We start from the raw sequence: 15,176 nt of genomic DNA, 5'->3' as shown, positions 1-15,176 counted from the left end.
ATGAACAAGTCGTTGGTCTTGCAAAATTCTACCATATGAGTTCCAGCATTATTTCTGTCACCAAGGCCAAGTTTTCCAACTACCGGTGATTCTTCTTTGTTTCCAACTTTTGCATTCCAGTCACCAGTGATAATTAACACAGTATAGTAAAATATCAGTATTTGTTAAATCTTAATGGTAAATACATGGGTATTTATTTATTGTTTTTGGTATCTAGAAATAATTTATAATTAAGAAGGATATTTAGTACAGAATATTTGAGTCATTTGCATACAGCTGGGTAGTTGAAGCCAAGATTTTTTTTTTTTTTTTAACAATTTGCCAGAAGAGTCTAGGGAAAATGCTTCTGGGAGGTGGTGGTGGTGGTTTTGTGTAGTTCAGTTGATTCCAGCTCATAGTGACCCTTTAGGATTGATTGTGACTGCCCCATAGGATGTCCTGGGCTGTAATTTTTATTATTTATTTACTTTTATTGTGGTGAACACATGCATACCACGACATTCACCAAAATAACAATTTTCACATTTAGAGCTCAGGAACATTGATAACATTTTTCATGTTGTGTCACCGTTATTGTTATAATATTTATGGAACCAGGTTGGTAGATTCTTTCTCCCGTGGAGTGATTGGTGGGTCTGAACTGCTAACCTTTTGGCTAGCAGCCAAGCACTTAACCTCTGAACCGTCACGGCTCCTTCAGTGGGAGACGCAGTTGCACAGTTTTAAGAAGAGAAAGCTGACTCAGAAGAGGAGGCACAGAAAGGAGGTAGAACTAGGTAGGCAATACAGGGTCGTGGAATTCAAGGAAAGAGAATTTCAAGAAGATTCATGGGATCTGGTATTAAAAAGAAAGTGATAATATCTGAGTAATAGTGGGTTTACAGCCATAAATATTGAAAAAGTCACAGTAAGAACTTGAGTTGTCAAAAGGAAGAAGAAAAATGGCATGATCTCATTTGGTCAATGGAGTATCTAAGAAATCCTTTATTCTGCATAAATTGTTTTTGTAGAACGATTTCAAATATAATATACTATATTTAATATTAGGAGCTCTGGTAGCATAGTGTCTAAGGCACTTGACTGCTAACCAAAAGGCTGGCGGTTCAAACCCACCAGCCATTCCTCAGAAGGAAGGTTGGGCAATATACTTCCGTAGTGATACTGCCTCAGCAACCCAAGGAGGGATCGCTATGAGTCGGGTCCAACTCGAAGGCACATGACACCAATAACATGTTTAATATTAAGATATAATAAAATAATTTAGTGCACCCTCATATAATATCCATCAGTTTGCAGCTTCTGCAGTTACTAGTGTTCTGCTGGTCTTGTTTTGTCTATTTTCCTTGTTTGCCCCGTCCTCATATAGGTTAAAGCCTAGCCCAGGAATCATCTTTCCAACAGATAGGGACTTAAAAAAATATATCCAATTATTATCACACCCAGTACAATTTAAAATAATCCCTAAGATTACTTTTTTGTTAAATTGTTCCAAGTTGTCTAAAAATTGCCTTTTTATCAGGATACCACAAGGTCTATACACTATGTTTGGCTCAATATCTAAAGTAATCTCTTTTTTAAGGAGTGATTTTTTTTTTTTTTTTGGTAGATTAGAACAGTCAGAAAGCCTTGAAGAAAACCAGCGGAATCTCCTTCAGATGACTGAAAAGTTCTTCCATGCCATCATCAGCTCTTCCTCAGAGTTTCCACCTCAGCTTCGAAGTGTGTGCCACTGTTTATACCAGGTATGCTGAAGGTTAGAAATTACTAATCTGGAGCTAAATTAAAAAAGAAGGATAGTTTACCAAAGAGGGATTTAGCTGCTGTTCGTGGGTGTCAACTAAAATACCAATTTGGATGAGTAATACATTAAGAATTATTGTTGGAATTGGCTTGAAAGAAGTAGGTATTGCTTAGAAGATATATTAAAGTATTTTGAAGTAAGAGTTTAAAATGACTAATTTCTTTGCATTGAAATTTGAAATGCACTAAAATCTACTGGATATGATATATACAGCTGAAATGACATATGTTATGGCAGTTTTTTTCCTGTTACTTTTGCCAAGATTAATTATAGGATCTTTCACACATGATGCAAGTCTACTCCTTGCTTTTTGCTTTATGAAGTGCTTGGTGTGTAATTTTGGTTTCCTCATTAAGATATTAAAATATTTTTTGTTAGGTTTTCCCAGGACAGACTTGTCCTGTTTGTTTTATGTAGAATGCTACTTATAAGATACGCTGCATCATCATTCAGACCAAATTGTTAGACTTCCTAACACTAGCACTGCAAGTAATGCTTCTGAGTTCAGATGTCTATAGTCATCCCCTTCTTGTTGAAGTACTTAGGTTTGTATTCTTTTGTGGCCTTTACTGTGTTTTTGAATTGCATATGCATTTTTAGGATTGATTTACTTATTGCAAGAGAGGTTAAATGTATATCCATCCACATTAGCCTGGGTAAATTGTGGCTTAGGAAGAAGCACTGGATCTAGAGTTAGGGACAAGTTGGGAATAAGGGAAGAATTTTACTCATTTACCAAAACCCATGCCTTTGTCTCTCCTTTCTTTGCCGAGTCATCCCCAACCATTTGTTTTTAGCACAGGGCTTCAGTTGCTTAGAGATATTAGCAGCATCAGTGAAATCACCATTTAAAAAAGCTGTTTGAATCTGCTTTATGTGAATTTTTTTCCCCATTGCTATTTATAAAGATGTGCCTGTAGCTATAAAAACAAACAAAATCTCATAATATGCATAGATGAAAAAGCATGCTTAGCATTAAGTCTCTTTTAATTTACCATGACTTTTTCTGCCTATTAAAAAAAGCTCAAGGAAACTTACAAAGCCCTACATAATTTTTTTCAGCTAGTTAACTCTGAGGCTGGAAGGTTGTTTAGTTATTTTATGAAACTTAATACACTAAATATCTTAAGTTTGGGTCTTACTCAGTTTTCTTTTTAAATTTAGTAATTTTGTTTTTACTAAACTAGGCAGGTAAGCATTAAGGAGCTCATATTAAAAACAGTCTGGGTGGATTTCTTTGTTCCCTAGTACACCTGTTTTTAGAGAGCAAACTATTTTCTGAAATGGCAGTGGCTTTGACTTTAGCTGGTTAAAAGTGGCCTTTACGAGATTTTTTAATTACATAAGCGTTTTTAGGATTGATTTATTTATTCCAAGAGAGGTAAATGCGTATCCACAGTCCCAGTAGGGACTGACTACCTGATTACATGGGTTATTAGATTTTGATAGAAATTTTTTGAGTGATTGTCATCCTAACAGAAAAATATTTATCATCAGCAAACTGGATACCAATTTGAAAACAGGATTCTAATAAAGCATAGAGTCACAGTAAAAGAACCAATGCTTGGAACTTAGAAAGTACTTGTTACAAGTTGTTGTTATGTGCCGTCGAGTCGAAAGTGCTTAGGAAATATTTAATGAAGGAATGAATTCATTTATCCCTCCTATCCAAATGAACATGATTCCTGCCAACTTCCATGGTTGGGAAGGGAGGGAAACAATGAAAATAACTCAGAGTAGATATAGATGATAATTAATAGCTTATTCGACACTATGTGTTGTGCTTGTTAAAGCACTCATAATAAATATCCTGCATCATCTTAATAACAGATCTGAACACATACTAAAATTTCACATAAAATTATTCTCTTCAAGAACATAATTGAAATGTTGTGCCAGTATACTGTTTTGAGGTATTAGATAAGCTTAACATTGTGGGAATGTATAGTACTATGGAGTAACTGTATATTGTTTATAAATAAGGTTTCATTTTTAAATAAGTGATTAATAAGAGGGAATTTTATGGTCAGTAATTTAAAAAGAAAGAAAAAGTTTTCATCTCAAGATACTCTTTTATTGTGTCTTCTTCCAAATGTATTCTTTCCCTTTGGTTTGCTCTTTTGTTTTTATTCATCTTCCCTCTTCTGGCTTTTTGTGCCCTTCTTATTCTGGCAGTAACATAATGGTATCTTTGTATTCTGTGTGCTGCTGGGAGGGATAGTAGGAGATTGTGGTGGTGGTTTTTTTATTTTTTTTTCTAGTTAAGAGTGGCTCCTGCTTTGGGACCTATTGGGGAAATTTTTGAAAGCTAAGTGAGTATATTTGTAGCTAATAAATTTTCTCTGAGCTTTAGCTTTTTTCAAAATTGAGCTCTTATTTTGTCCATGATAAGCCTTTTTCAAATCATACTTTAACTAGCGCTATTATTTTATATGCCTTCTTTACTTGTTTTGGATTAAAGTTATATGGGAATGGCCAGCTGTGAATATGTGTCAGATAATTAAGCCATTTTCCCATTTATTTGTCTCTACTTTTCCTCCTGTTAGTTTTGGAATAAAGGGTAAAGAATTCCTAGAATGGTGATCCTCTTAAATTATATAGTAAGAGAATTCTATGAAAGACCTAAATACTATGTTTCTAAATAAATGGCCACCTTTTCCCAGTAATTCTGCTTCTCTGAACAGAGTTTATGTAATTTTTTAGGTCTGTAAAAGATAGTTATATACCAGAATTGTAAAAAAAAAAAAAAAAAATTGTGACACTTAAGTTTTGTGATACATTTGATGACTAGTGCTTTTGAGTGGCGCTCTGGTGGCACAGCAGTTAAGCACTGGATTGCTAAGTAAAAGGTTGTCAGTTCAAACCCACCTCGCAGCTCCTCAGAACACCTGGTGCTCTGCTCCTGTAAAGATTACAGCTGAGAAAACCCTTTGGGGCATTTCTACTCTGTCTCACGAGGTTACTCTGAGTCAAATAGGGAATATCGACTAGCTGGCACCTAGTGCTTTCGTACGTAGTCTGAAGGTAGAACCAAACTCTGTAAGACAAAGGACTATGTATTTTTGGCTTACTGCTGTGTCCCAGTGCCTCAACAGGTGTCTGGCAATAACTACTTGGATGAGTGGATGGAAGGACGAATGTTGAACTAATTAACTTTAAGCCCAAATTTTTATGGGTTATGATGTTGGATGCCTAGAATTGCTAGAATAAGATGCCATGTATCAGTGGATTAGAACAAATTCCAGTTTGGTTTAGAAAACATTTTGAATTTAAAAACAATAGCTCTTTCTAATCTACTCCAGTCAAGAGTCTTTTAATTTTAAAAGAACTTTTTAGCCTTGAAGGAGTTCTGAGAGGTGAAACCAATGGGTTTGTTTTCTTTTTCTTTTTGTGGGGTGGGTGTTTTTATTTTTTAAAGACATTCTGATAAATGGTTAGCTGTAATAGCAAAAAATTTTAAGTGGGTACGCAGTTTTTTTTTTCTTTTACATTATGATTTGGGTGAAAGCACAGTTTTATTCTTTTAAGTTTCTCCACATTTTCTTTACTTTAGTATTAATTAATGCTTATTTCTAGTTGAGCCAATAACATTCTCCTCCCAAATGTTGTGGAGCTTTTAACTTCCTCTTAGTAGAACCATTTCAGAAAGTAGCCTATAAACATTGAAATATATGTGAAATTTTATGAGTAATATTTCTTAAGAGAAAGAGACTAAGATCTTTAATTGAAAATCTCTAAAGTAAAATTTCTATTATATTTAATTTTTTAATCAGTAGGATTTTAATTAAGTGCCAGATATCAGAAAATGAATTTTAAGTCAATTGAAGGATACACAGAGAAATATTTTACAAGTCAAGAAAAAAAATAATGTTAACACAAAGAAGTGTTTTTAGTGTGTGATCTCTGCTTATAATGAGCATTTTCTGTAAAATTTATTAAAAGTAGGAAGTAACTCAAATGTACATATTTAATATTCTCAAATCTACTTGGTGAGAGCTTTTCTGTGACTTATAGCCAGAAATAGTAGATATGATTGAGTCTCAACTTTCCTTGCCATTTATTTAGTGCTTTGGCTTAAAATGTAATAAAAATTAAAATCCAGGATTAAAATTCATCCCTCAAAATGCAGTTGATTTCTAATTTTTTGTTGATTCCATTTGTGTTACATTTTACCGTGTAATTTTGTGTACAAGCCAACATTGTTTTGTTGCTGTGTGTAGTTGGTGCTGTGACTTGTTTGTGCTCATCTCTGTTCTGTAGGCAACTTGCCACTCCCTACTGAATAAAGCTACAGTAAAAGAAAAAAAGGAAAACAAAAAATCAGTAAGTCTGGAGAACTTTTTATTAGCTGTTTCTTTCAAAGCAAAACAAAAATCTTTTGCTGTTTGTTAAGAACATCTTCACTTCAGCCTATTTGACCTTCACTGTAAAATCATTCTACTAATTCTGGCACAAAATAGCTTTCATTTCAATTAACCCTGGAATTAAGTTACATTGAAACATTCTCTGTGTTCCTTTGGTTTGATTTATCCCAAAGGCATTTGGGGGCATTCGTTGCATTGGATATATCCTGGTCTAACTTTATCATTGCTGTTTTTAAAATTATAAATGAATGCAAAAGAAACTTAATTTCAAGGCCTTAGGAAGTGCTGACTCTCCTCATTCTTGCTGCTTGTTTGCAGGTAATGTGAGTGGTTCCTTTTCCTAGAGGTGAACGTTTTCTTAACTCCTTAGAAGTACAGAGGAAAAGTGTCACTTTCCAAATCTTACCTAAAAGTTGCTAACTTTTATTTTTTACCTTTTATATTTTTATCTGCATAGTCTCAGCCATAATTTAGATATTTGTACTTTGATTATAGAAATTCTAGTGATAAAACCACCTTTTCCTTAGAGAAAATCAGTATTTAAGTATTGGGATTGAAAACATTATGCTTTTGAAATAAAATAAAATTCAGTGAGTTAATATTCGTAAACACTTTATTTTGTAAACATGATATGAATATACTACTTCTACAAACTTGCCTTAATTTAAAAGGAAGAAAATTACGGTAGTCAATTATTTTCTTCCAGTAAATGAAATTTGTCTAAAATGTAACATGCATTCATTTTAAATTTGCCAGCATTTGTCAGTGAGACTTATCCTTATCAGAGAGTACTATATTTTTTTCATATCATTCATATGATTTTAGAGAAACATGTAAAAGAAACTTTTATGATTTAGGTATATAATTTTTCCTAAAATGGTATAATTCAGAATATAGAATTTATCTGGTTTCATCTTTTATTCTGTGTCTAAGCTTTATATATTATACATTTGTTTTAAATTCAGAATTAAATTAGAGATACATGCTTTTATTGTGTTCATTCAAGATTTTCTTCTTGAGTATGTTAAGTGTAAATTTGGTCAGTTGTGAGCAAATGGATTGGATTGGGTGACCTTCTTGCTTAATAAAAACATCTTTTTCTAATGCTTCAGCCTTCTAATTCTCAGCATATGTGGGTTTAACATAATATACACCATCACTGTTGAAATTAATTTATTGTTTCTAACACTCTTGTCCAGTGTTATACTAATGCCATTGTGTAGTGTATCACATAAATTAAAATTCAGCCTTTCTGTGTTTGTCTAGAGCATGTTTTCTAGCCGCCTTAACATTGCTTTATTTATTAAGATTTTGTCTAAAATTGTTCTTTGAAATGATTTTTTTTTTCTACTAGAGTTATTTTCACAATTTTTAAAGTTTCTGATAATACTAAATTTTGGAATGTATTTCTCAGCACAGGTGAGATCCTAATGGAAATAAGTAAAATCTAATTGGTAATTTGAGATATTTTAGAATGCATTCCAAAGTATGAAGGTTGTATAATTACTATAAATTTAGAATGTAATTTTGTGGGGTTTGTTTGCTTAACAGAATCTATTTTTCTTTTTCTTTCTTTTTTTTTTTAAGCAAGCTACCTTTCTTTTGGAACATATGTATCATGAATTGGAATAAATAAAACATATAGAGAAAGTGTTCTGGCTTGTGTATGACTATATAGTCATATTAGAGATAATACTGCTTATTATATATATTCAAACTTTATATAATGCAGTTTACTTTGAAGACGTCTTTGCTAACCTAACTCAGGGAGAATTTGCAGTAAACTTGATGGGTAATAATCTTCTTGTTGCTGTGTACTTTATGACTGCATGTATTTGCATCATGTACTTTAGCTTTTCCAAGGGGATATTTGACTGATTGACAGCTGGTTTCAAAACATAGACTGGCCCAACTTTGACATTTAATGCAGAGAATGTCTTTGGGATCCAAATCAGATTTTTATTAATTAAACAAAGCACTTGAGTTTGTGTATATTTAAAAAGGGAAGTTATATTTATGTTAATTAATGGTAAAAGAAAAGCAATACTTTTATAACTTGATTCCTTCACAAAACTTATACAGCATTTTAATTAATACTCATTATCAGGTCTTAGTTCGAAAAATATACTGATCCTATTATCAGTGAGATTACATATTTATATGATGACATGAAATGTTACATGTTCTTGGGGTATGAATATTTTTGGTTTTGGCATGAGCTTTATTTTTAAAAAAAAAAAAAATTTTATTATGATTTGGGTGAAAGCTTACAGAGCAAATTCACTTTCCACACAGCAGCTTATATACATTTTGTCTCATGACATTGATTGCAATTTCCTTCAATGTAATGGCTCTCTTCCCACTCCTCCTCTCGCCCCATAGCTACCTCTTTCCTGTGTCCTTACCTCCCATGCACTCTTGCCCTCTGAGCTGTCTCACTGTGCATACACTGCCCTTCTCTTCTCCAAGAATTGATCTCTCCAAGGAGTGTATCTACCTAATGCAAATGTTCAGCTCATATGCCTGTCTTTTGTTTGGCTGGAGGCCACAGGAGTGGGTTCAATTCCAGACCTGAAAGGCAGCTAGGGGCCATAGTCTCAGGGGTTCCACCAGGCTGTATCAGACCAGCAGACCTGGTCCTTTGTTTATTTTCTTTTTATGATTTTGTTTTGTTCCACTTGTTCTCCCACTCTATCCAGGATCTCCTACATAGATCCCCCAACGTGAACTATTTTTGAAGATGTAGAAGATGGTGAAGGTCTAGTGCTTTTTGTAAATTTTATAACGGTCTCTCTTTTGGGAAAGAATTCCTTACATTCTGAGGTTGAGTAGTAGTAAATATAAATCAGGTATCAACCTGAGTCATGCTTTAAAACTTTTTTTTTTGGTCCTCGAGAAAAGCAGTAAATAGCAGTAATACTCCTGAAAACAGTGTATTTTAATAGAGCTCTCCATGTGCTTGCATTATTGATCTTTATGAGACAGACTTTCCCAGCAGGTTACTGTTTCATAAATTACTTGGTTTTTTGACAGTCAGGCTATGTTTTTTAGCATTTTGAAAGTCACTTCAGAATATTAATGGGTTAAATTGAATATGTGCTAATTCTTTTAAAACAACCTAGCTCTGGTGGTGTAGTGCCTAAGGCCACTGCTCAGAAGGAAGATTGGGCAACCTACTTCTGTAGTGATACTGCCTTGGAAACCTAAGGAGGGACCGCTGTGGGTCCGAGCAGACTCAATGACAATGAATTTGGTTTGGTTTTTATTTAAAATTAAATGTAAAGCAATTTTAAATTCTTTTCCATCTTGCTAAATTACTTCTTAAAAGCTTTAAAATCTTGTACGTATGTTGAACTATTTCTTCTGTTATATAATTACAGTTTGAGAATTCTTAAAGAACCCAAAACCCCCAAACCCACTCTATTAAGTTGATTCCTAGTCATTCATAGCAACCCTATAGGACAGAGTAGAAGTGCTCCATAGGATTTCCAAAGCCGTAAAGCTTTATGGAAGCAGGCTGCCCTATCATTCTCTTGTACTGGAGCTGGGGGTTCATACCACCGACCTTTTCGTTAGCAGCCAAATGTTTTAACCGTTGCACCACCAGAGCTCCTTCTCTTAAAGAACCACTCAGTAGTAATGGGGGTCTGTGAGCTTTCTGAAATTGCGAACAGAGTTTCGTCTGTGTGAGTACCTGTGTTTATTTCTCATACTCCTTGTCAGATTTTTAAAGAGGTTTTTGTCCCTAAAAGGTTAAATACTATACTGGAATAGTCAAAACACTTGAATTTTCATCTCAATCCCATTAAAAAAAGGTATTTCAGCTAAAAATAACCCTGAAGCAGTGTTTAAAGACATTCTACCAAGGGTGCTGTATTCAGCCTTCTTTGCCAGTTTCCCCTTATTTCAGTGTATGGTGATTCTTCCTTCAGTAACCACCTGAAGTACTATAACACAAACGAAACTCCTGACCTATGTAGTTTAAAGACAGGTGAGAATATATTACTTAAAACTCATCTGTTAATAAACTCTTACATAGATTTTCTTGGGCTTGCAAAAGTCTTGTTTTTAGTAATTTCCTAACAGCAATCATAGAACATTATTTTGATATTTTAGGAAGTAGATAAGAACACATTTAAAATGTGGACCAGGTGAAGCATTGAATGGAGTAGAATGAAATTAAATAATCCTTGTTCTTTCCAAAGCTAATCTGGAATCCATGAGCCTTATGAATTCATGACAAAAAATACTGCTTCATTGAGGCATTGTAAGAAAAATAGAGTTAGGTGAGATTCTGAACATAAACTCCATTTTCTCATTTTTTCCCAACACTGTTTGAGATGCAGAGTTATGCCTGGAATCTCAGAGTTTTGAATGGAGTACTGTGGAGCCACTGTTGCCGTCACTGCTGGGTTAATAGCCACAGTTAGAAATATCCAGCAAGAACAGTTGGTAGAGATTAAAAATATTACATGAATGTTCTGTTTTAAAAAATTAAAAGTGTGTATGGTATATGTAAAAAATGTAAATTCCAGAATAATATATTTTTCCTGTGTTAACTTAAGACAGGGGTAGTGTGAAGAGATGGGAGCCGAACCAGTTACATAATGCTTTTCCCGATCGAATTTACCTGTTACTTTACCTTGAAAGCAGAGCGTTTTATAAAGAGAAAATAAATCCACTTTTAAATACTGAGTTTACAGTGGGCAACCATTTCTTGAAGACTTAACTTTTTTTTTTTTTTTTTCCTTTCTGTGCCTTAACTTTTTATTTGACAATTATAAATTGAGATTTCTCTCTTCTGCTAGTGGGATCCATTTTCTTTTAGGTCCCCAAGAATTCCCCTTCCTCGTGGTTTAAGTAATAGATAGGCCCTTATAATAGAAAGCATGCTGGTGAAGACAAGGAACTGGCAATAACATTACTTGTAAGTAACTTTTTCTCTCAATGGGAATCTAAGAGACCTAAAATTTGTTTCGTTTGTGTTTAGCATTTTGCTAAAGAAGTAGAATTTTACTTGGTAGATGGCAAAATGTAATTATTTACTGTTAGGTATGGCTGTTGCAGGGTGTGCTGTTGAAAACTTAGCTGTACCTTATAAGAGGTGACCATGCTGTCATGTCTGCTAATCATAGTAAAATATAAAAATCATTGTGTGAAAATTTGGTCTGCTATTGTTACTGATCAACCCTGCAATATAAACAATAGTGGTGAAATTAAGATCTTTTTTCTAGGTCTCTTTTATACAACTCGCCCATTAGGCTTTTCTTTCCTCTCACATACCTTAATTATGCTTTAAAATAATGCAAGGCTAGGGTTAAGTATAAACTGTATGGATAACGGAAATGTAGAGGTGTATTGTTCTCAACAATTGGTCGATTCAGAGCTTGTGTAAAGTTTGACCTTTGAGTTTTTTCTTCCCATTTCCTTGTTTTAATTCAAACTATATACTCAATTTTGAACTCCTTGTTTTCAGGTGGTTAGCCAGCGTTTTCCTCAGAACAGCATCGGTGCAGTAGGAAGTGCCATGTTCCTCAGATTTATCAATCCTGCTATTGTCTCACCCTATGAAGCAGGGATTTTAGATAAAAAGCCACCACCTAGAATCGAAAGGGGCTTGAAGTTAATGTCAAAGGTGAAGAATTATTTTGATAATTTAGCTATCTTAAATACCTGTTCCAATTAAATTTCATTTTTTTACACTCATAGTACTTTCTTCTTGAATATATTTGTAAAATGCCGTTTTTATTTTATTTTTTAGTTAATATGCTTTTATTTTATTTGGTTTATTTATATCACAAAAGATTTCACTAGACTGACACTTCATAGGCCTTAAAATTATGGGAAAGTTTTTCAGCACATATCTTATTTTCTGAGTGACTGTCTCAGTCTGAGATGGAGACTGAAATGTAGGATTTTTTTTTAATGGATAAAGGCATTTAAAATATTAAATATCTATGTGTATTAATATGTGTATAACTATTTGGAAAAAAAATAGAATAAAAACTTAATGATTTTAATTCCTAGTAGAAATTATATTAATAAGAAAATTCATATTATTTGAAGACTATGTACAATCCAATTCATCATAACCCCATTTTATTGTTTAGATACTTCAGAGTATTGCCAATCATGTTCTCTTCACAAAAGAAGAGCATATGCGGCCTTTCAATGATTTTGTTAAAAGCAACTTTGATGCCGCACGAAGGTAAGCAGCCAGCCACTAAGTCACTCAAGTCCCTGTACCTTACCTGCATGAGCCTCATGTGTCTCATTTGTTTGTTTTCATCTTATCTCTCTAGATCAATAATATAGTTTACCTTACATTATTTCTTTATAAGAGATAGTACTGAAATAAATCCATATTCTTTATAATTTGGTGTTGGTTTCCATTTTGTGTTATTTGAAAATCAAGTGTGATTTTTGACATATCTACTAAAAGGATTGAGGTACTATAATATGTAGGAGAGGAAATATTCTGTAAAAATTAAAACCAAAAAGGTACAGATGACACATAATATTGTATAATCAGGATGTTTTTGATGTTAGGATATTTTTGATACACAACTTCAAAATGTGTCTGAACTAAAAATAAAAGTTACACTTTAAGCTAAATAATGTACTTACAAGATTTAGTTAAGTAATTAGACAACTGTTAAAGTTTCATGATTTTAGAAAACTTGACTTGTGCTAGGTTTCTATAATTAATTAGTTGCTTCACATTATTTCTCTGAGTGTTGTTATCTGTAAACTAGGCATAGTACTGTATTTGCCTGTCTCAGTTATTTTTAAAGAAATAATTTATAAGAAAATGCTTTGTACATGTAAGTTAATGTTCAGGATTCTGTTCATTCAGCATGAATCTAATTGTTCTGACTCATAGCTTAAACTAGACTTAAACTCTCTCTGCCAGTTTGTCATCATCATAGTTCATATCTGCTGCTTTCTGTTAGGGAAATTGGAGTTTAAAGCTGAATTGTTGGACTGCAGGCCATATTGGAGTGAAAAGTGAATGTTAGCATAGGATTCATGATAGCAAATTGGCTACCCATGGAAAGTTAAGAGAAAAAAAGTGCTGATCCTGGCCCTGATCTAACAAGCTAATTTTGAGGCAGTCTGGACCTCTGACGCCTTATCTGTAAAGTACGAGATTCTCTCCAGAGTATCATTCATCTAAATTCTATTGTTCTGTGACTTTAGTACCTACTTTGAAACTGAAGCTGGGTATCTGACATAGAAAGTCAACTTTTTCTTTATCTCGTTTTGTTTAGTCACATTTACATTATGTGAACAATCTCTTCATATTTATAATCTGTTTTGTCTCACAGTTATTCATGTAAATTTGATTCAGACATTGGTATCAGTATATCTGTTTTTGAAAATTCTAATAACTTTGGCATTTTTCAAGGTTTTTCCTTGATATAGCGTCTGATTGTCCCACAAGCGACGCGGTCAATCATAGTCTTTCCTTCATCAGCGACGGCAACGTGCTTGCTTTGCATCGTCTGCTCTGGAACAACCAAGAGAAGATTGGCCAGTACCTTTCCAGCAATAGGTAAGATTTCCCAGTCACGGGCTATTCACCACTCTTGGTTTAAATTTGTATTAATACAGTTATTGGGGCTTGACTAGTGCTTTTTAACTTTGCGTCTTCTTGGGAGTAAACTTATTTGGAAGGGGAAATTTATACTTTCTGTTATAAGTAGTAGTAAATGATCAAGCCTACCTAGATGCTGCTGACCTTTTCAGTGTCAAGGTAAGAAATCACAAATTAGCTCTTTATTTTTTTCTGGCTTGCAAATTGTCAAATATAATGTGCAGTAAGACATAGAAGTTTGTTTAAATCAAAAGAGTATTGACAGTAATCTGAAGAGCAGTTAAATTCTTAGGGCTTTAATAAATAAAAGATCCAATATTTTAATTCTATAATAAATCTATTCGTTATACTTTCAAACCAAAACCAAACCCATTGCCATCAAGTTGGTTTCAACTCATAGCCACCCCCGTTGGGTTTCCAAGGCTGTAAATCTTTAGGGAAGTAGATCTCCCTATCTTTCTTCTGTGAAGCAGCTGGTGGGTTGAACTGCTGACCTTCTGGTTAGTAGCCCAATGCCTTCTCCACTGAACTACCAGTGTTCCTTTGTCATACTTTAAGTATGTAGAGATAAAATATTTTGTGTACAATGTACTCAATAATTGAAAATTACTATTTTGGGAATAATTTCATGAGCTGTTTTTGGCTAAATCTCTTATACCCTAAATCATGTCCTTGCTCTCCTTAATTATGAATGGTTATAGAGTATCCAAATTCCTATGTATGTGGCGTTCTCTTATAAAGTAGAATGACTCCAGATGTTTTTAAATGCAAATACAAATGGTTTGCTCATTTACAGGAAAGACAGGAGACGATGAGACTAGGCTTAGCAGTTAGGAGATGGGAATATGAAACAGATCAGTTTAGTCCTTTATGAATTGTTAATGATTAAAGTAGACATGGGCATGACTGATGCATTCCCCTCAAATAGAAAAAGATGCTTTATCTGTGTGACACTCAAACTATGGAACCTTAAAAATGAAAATATTCTTTTCTCGTATATAATTCACAGAACAGAGACATCTGTCTACCACCTAGCTTTAACGGTATTTATTTTGCTATGTAATTTTAGATCTTTTATAGCATTTTCTTTCTTACAGGGGAAAAAAAAAATCTTTAAAAGGCTTCCTCCCCACAATCCCATTTCTATACCTCTCTCTCCAGAGATACCTACTTCTTAAAGTTGGTAGGTATGCTTCCTGGATATATTTTTATACTGTGTGTATATATCATAAAGGAGCCTCGGTGGTGCAAGTGGTTTGCACTTGGCTGCTAACCTGTAGGTTGACAGTCCAAAGCCACCCAGCAGCTCCTTGGAAGAAAGGCCTGGTGAAATGTTCCCTTAGAGATTACAACCAGGAAATCCCTGTGGAGCAGCTCTGCTCTGTAGCAGGTGGAGTTGACATGAATTGGGGGC

At 33.8% G+C, this 15,176-nt stretch overlaps 1 protein-coding gene across 1 annotated transcript in view; it reads left to right on the top strand.

Annotated features, from left to right (window-relative positions):
• The window catches only part of NF1 (neurofibromin 1), a 388,569-nt gene that overhangs the window by 236,842 nt on the left and 136,551 nt on the right, over positions 1-15,176 (top strand). Inside the window, exons 30-34 of the mRNA XM_007937345.2 lie at positions 1,607-1,742; positions 6,062-6,124; positions 11,642-11,800; positions 12,276-12,373; positions 13,574-13,720. Coding sequence (XP_007935536.1) covers positions 1,607-1,742; positions 6,062-6,124; positions 11,642-11,800; positions 12,276-12,373; positions 13,574-13,720 — 603 coding nt within the window. The remainder of the gene's footprint in view (positions 1-1,606; positions 1,743-6,061; positions 6,125-11,641; positions 11,801-12,275; positions 12,374-13,573; positions 13,721-15,176) is intronic.

This window comes from Orycteropus afer, unplaced genomic scaffold, assembly GCF_000298275.1.
Source record: "Orycteropus afer afer isolate SDZICR_OR568_19922 unplaced genomic scaffold, OryAfe1.0 scaffold00042, whole genome shotgun sequence".
NCBI lineage: Eukaryota > Metazoa > Chordata > Mammalia > Tubulidentata > Orycteropodidae > Orycteropus > Orycteropus afer.
The sequence above is the reverse complement of the archived record's forward strand: the minus strand, read 5'-3'. Positions and strand labels throughout refer to the sequence as shown.